At 36.9% G+C, this 4,467-nt stretch overlaps 1 protein-coding gene across 1 annotated transcript; it reads right to left on the reverse strand.

Annotated features, from left to right (window-relative positions):
* Positions 1-253: 253 nt before the first annotated feature.
* Positions 254-3,732, reverse strand: LOC137648590 (uncharacterized). Its single transcript, XM_068381498.1, has 2 exons — positions 2,260-3,732; positions 254-1,857 (listed from the first exon to the last, which is right to left on the reverse strand). The coding sequence occupies exons 1-2, from the start codon at positions 2,858-2,860 to the stop codon at positions 344-346; spliced, it is 2,115 nt and encodes a 704-aa protein (XP_068237599.1). The 5' UTR covers positions 2,861-3,732; the 3' UTR covers positions 254-343.
* Between the last annotated feature and the right edge of the window lie 735 nt (positions 3,733-4,467).

A 4,467-nucleotide genomic window follows, 5' to 3' on the forward strand; every position in this document is an offset into this window, starting at 1 on the left:
CATTTGAATAGGTGCTTGATATGCCTTCAACAAATTCACATGCACTAGTTGCTTTGATCGTCTACGATCAGGAGTAGAGAGAACATAGTTTACCTTAGAAATTCTTTGAAGCACTTTGTAAGGTCCCATAAATTTTTCACGTAAGGGGGAACCGGGTATGGGATGATAAACAAGCACCTCATCTCCTGGCTGAAATACACGCAGCTTTGCCTTTTTATCATACAAGCGGGACATCTTCTCCTGGGAATGCAAAAGATTGGTATTAGCAAATACATGAAGTGATATAATTTTATCCTTTAGCTCCTGTAGATATGACAAAATGTTGATAATCTCTTCTTCCTTGTTATGAATTAGATTTTCCTTCACCATACTGAGAGTGGTTCGGGGCTTTCTTCCGAACATTAATTCGAAAGGAGACACTCCAGTGGACTCTTGTGGTACACTTCTTAATAATATACATCAGAAGATCAATATCTCTATCCCACTGTTCCGAAGTTTCCTGCATGTACTTCCGAAGAAGGTTTTTAATAGTTTGGTGAACTCTTTCCAGAGCACCGTTACTTTGGGGATGATAAGCAGAAGCATATATGTTATGAATATTGAATTCTCTCATAGCTTGTTGAAAAAGCTTACTAGTGAAGTTTGTGCCTCTATCACATTGCAATGTCTTTGGAAATCCATAGGTTGTGAAAATTTTGACAAGTTGACCAATTATAGTTTTTGCATTTATATTTTTTATTGGCACTACTATGGGATATCTCGTTGTTGGGCAAAGAACAGTAAGTAAATACTCATTACCTTGCTTAGTCCTAGGCATTGGGTCAACACAGTCTATGATAATCCTCTCAAAGGGAAACTTTGGTACGGATATTGGCTGAAGAGGAGCTGGTGGAAGTCTCTCATTGGGTTTGCCAGTAGTCTGGCAATGATGACATGCTTTAATAAATTGTTGAATGTCCTTCTTCATCCCAGGCCAGAAGAAGTCTTCAGCTAAGGTAGAGTAAGTCTTGTTGACCCCAAAGTGGTTCACATGAGAGTGGGCTAATTCAAGAAGAGCTGGAACTAGAGAGAGTGGTAGAACCAGTTGATGACAGTCAAACCATGTTGTGGTTGCTGGTGCTTTGGAGGACCTAAAATGTCGAAAAAGCAAATCATTATCAAGATAAAAGTAAGGAGTTTTGGGATGATCATCTGGCTCTGCAACTTTCTTCCAAAGATCCTTAAGAACAGGATCTTTATTTTGCAAGTCCTTGAAATTTGATTTGGTCATATTTATAAGGTCTAATGTCTTCTCTACTCTATTTCCACTATCTATAACAATTGGTTTAATTGATGTCATTTGAATAACAGCATTATTTAATTTATTTGATTCATTTTCTATAAGAATATCAGGATCAGATACTACTGGATTAACAATGGCCCCTGCAAGATCATTACCAATTAAAAGCTGGATAGATGAACAAGGCAAAGGATCTCGTGAAACTGCAATTAAAACATTACCTTGATAGTAAGGACACTGTAAATTCACCTCTGCCAAAGGCATGGATTTGGTGGTACTGAGGTCCGAAACAGTAACATACTCATGTCTCAGTTTGAAGTCCTGTGAAGGCAGAGCTACCACACTTTGGGAGGATCCTGTATCTCTTAAGCAAGTAACTGGAATACCATTCACGGTGCCTTTACAAGTAAAAGGTTTGAAGACGTCCCCATCAAGTTCTTGAGCAGCAACATGAAAAGTTTTCTTATTATCCTTCCTATTAGGGTTCGGAGAATTCTTTCCAACATCAGACTTCTTGCACGAAGGATTAGGACAGTTCTCTATGTGATGCCCTTCCTGCTTACAGTAGGAACAATATGCTGTGGATGATTGAGAAAAAGTAGACTCATTAAATGGTTTAAATGTTTTATGAATCAAGTAGTAATCATCAGCTAAACTGGCTGCTTTCAACAAGTTGGTTTCTCCCTTTTCCAGAATGAAAGTAGCAATGTTACCTGGCAATTTCCTAATAAACTCTTCCATTAGAATAAGATTTTTTAATGATTCAAAATCTGAAACACCTGTCTTTTGCAACCATTTTGTAAATTGCCTAACTTTGTCACTGCAAAATTCAACAAAAGTTTGTGAAGGCCTTTTGTAAAAGTGCCGGAACTGTTGCCGATAACCTTCAGCTGTGATGGCATAAGCATCTAAAACTGCCTTTTTAATCACATCATACTCCTTTACTTCAACCATCTGAGAGATTACATATGCTGCCTTACCTTTGAACTGATTTCTGACAACCATTACCCATTGCTCCTGAGGCCACTTCAAGGTTTTAGCAGTGTCTTCGAACGTTGTAAAGAATACCTCTGGGTCCTTTTCATCAAAATCAGGAAGCAGCTTTTTAGCTTTGAGTATGTCGAACTTACTGGGTATCTCTCCATCAGTTTTCAGCTTAATCTGTATATTTGCCGACTTCTGTTCTTTTTGTATCTCTAGTTCAGCCAATTTACACTTGTGTTCATACTCTAATGCCAATAGTTGCTGTTGCTTTTGAAGTTCTAGCGCAGCCATTTTCTGTTGTTCTTTTTGCAATTTTAATTGAAGACGCAACTGTTCAATTTTCGGATCTATTCCAGGGGTGGCAAATGCTCCAGTAAGGGAGCGCAACTCATCGATGTCCTCATCATCATCCTTAAAGATTCCCTCATCTATGAAGAATTGCAGGATTTTATCAATAATGAAAACTTTCACATATTTTGGATCGACCTCAAGATCACATCTCTGGGCTACAGACAATAATTCCTGTTTCCTGGCATAACGTAAAGTCAAAATTTCTCCTTTTATATCGTTCATAAACTTCTCCAAATTAAACGACATTCTGAAGGATTACCAAAAGTAATGTTAATAGAGAGATTATATCAATGCTTTGTATTCACACTAGGTTATGCCATTAATTTAAATATTCACACATTTGACACCAAAAATAAGCTAAATGTCAGTCAAAAATAATGAAGTTTACAACAATTTCTCAAGACAATTTTAAAGAGACCGCAAATAGAATACACAGTCTGAAAATGGATTAACTGAAATTGGATGGCCAACATAAAGGCCGAGATCAATTAGTGATCGAAGGTCTCACGATAGCACACAAACATGATATCTAGATTAGCACAATATGCATGTAAGAAGTGTTCATGGCAGAAGAGAACCTTGAATTTGGCTCGTAAAATAAGGCGGGAGAAGAAGGCTAAGCATAGCACAGAACCCAACCAATTAATATTTGATTACTAGTATATCCTTTATTTTACAGATACCGATTTTGAGTGAGAGAACCATTCAGCGTACGTGTGATATGAAATGCTGGATTGGATTGGCAAGAAAACAATAAAAAAAAACCAATAAAAATACAAATCACTTTCATAAACAATGCTCTTGAGTTTCTTTATACTTTAATAGTCACAAACAAAAAGACTAGATCAACCCAGGACAGGCCCCTACTTATGACGGGCTTGAGTGCACCTTACCTGGTGGCTAGGTTTGGGGATGTTACTGGTCTGTTATCACTCAAGTTATCCCTCATAAATTTAAAATATCACCACCAACAAAAATATTCTTTTTGTCTGCTTCACTTGTTGTTTTAACCACTTTTAATTACCTCTTTTAATTACCTCTCCAATCCAGCAGGAACTTAATTAAACACTAAAGACAATCCGTAATTTAATACTTAAATAAATAAACTTAAATTCCAATATAATTACTTTCACACGTAATATCACAAAACACAAAAACAATTATAGTAAACAAAAGAAAGAGATGTTTTCAACACTGCACTAAATAGTTCTCTGAAGAAACACACAAATTACAAGTGCAAAGAAGGCTAAGGAATGCAAATATCTGTATGACTAAGTTAAGGAAAAGAAACCAAGGATAATGTAGAATAGTTAACATAACTGATAATAGATGGCGTTGAACATTAAACACCCGATATCATCATATTTACACTAATAATTTTTTTACAGTTTTTTCTAATAATTATGACGTTCCGTCATAATATATATATATATATAAATTATACGATGATAGCTCCATGGTCTGAGCACCAAGAAATGGATTTTGAGCCAAGCGAAAAATCTATTTTTGGGTGAGATGGCCATGACTTCCTGATGGAAGGTTCCTTTAGGCAAATTTCTAGGCAGCTACAGTGATACTCCCAGAGAATTGACCATAGGTCTCCAGAATTCTACCTCCTGGTGCGAGTATCCTATAGAAATTTCTTAAGGATATCGCATAATATCAAGGGACGTATTTCTTGATGCAACACATGGCAATCTTCACCCCGAATAGAGTTTTTGCACTGAGGGGGAAGAGTGGCGAAAATGAAGGGGAGCAGTCATCAAGGTTTCCCAGTGGATCCCCTTTCCCGTACTACTACGTCACAACTCATTCCTTGCTACAATTAAGCGTGGATAGCTACAGATAGAGTA

Source organism: Palaemon carinicauda, chromosome 10, assembly GCF_036898095.1.
Source record: "Palaemon carinicauda isolate YSFRI2023 chromosome 10, ASM3689809v2, whole genome shotgun sequence".
Taxonomy (NCBI): domain Eukaryota; kingdom Metazoa; phylum Arthropoda; class Malacostraca; order Decapoda; family Palaemonidae; genus Palaemon; species Palaemon carinicauda.

What these genes read in the sequence shown, in the direction of transcription:
- LOC137648590 (XM_068381498.1), bottom strand. Translation starts at nt 2,860, where the DNA reads ATGTCGTTTAATTTGGAGAAGTTTATGAACGATATAAAAGGAGAAATT. An exon ending in TGTCAGAAATCAGTTCAAAG is followed by an intron (nt 1,858 to 2,259) that starts GTAAGGCAGCAT and finishes AATCATCCACAG; the next exon opens with CATATTGTTCCTACTGTAAG.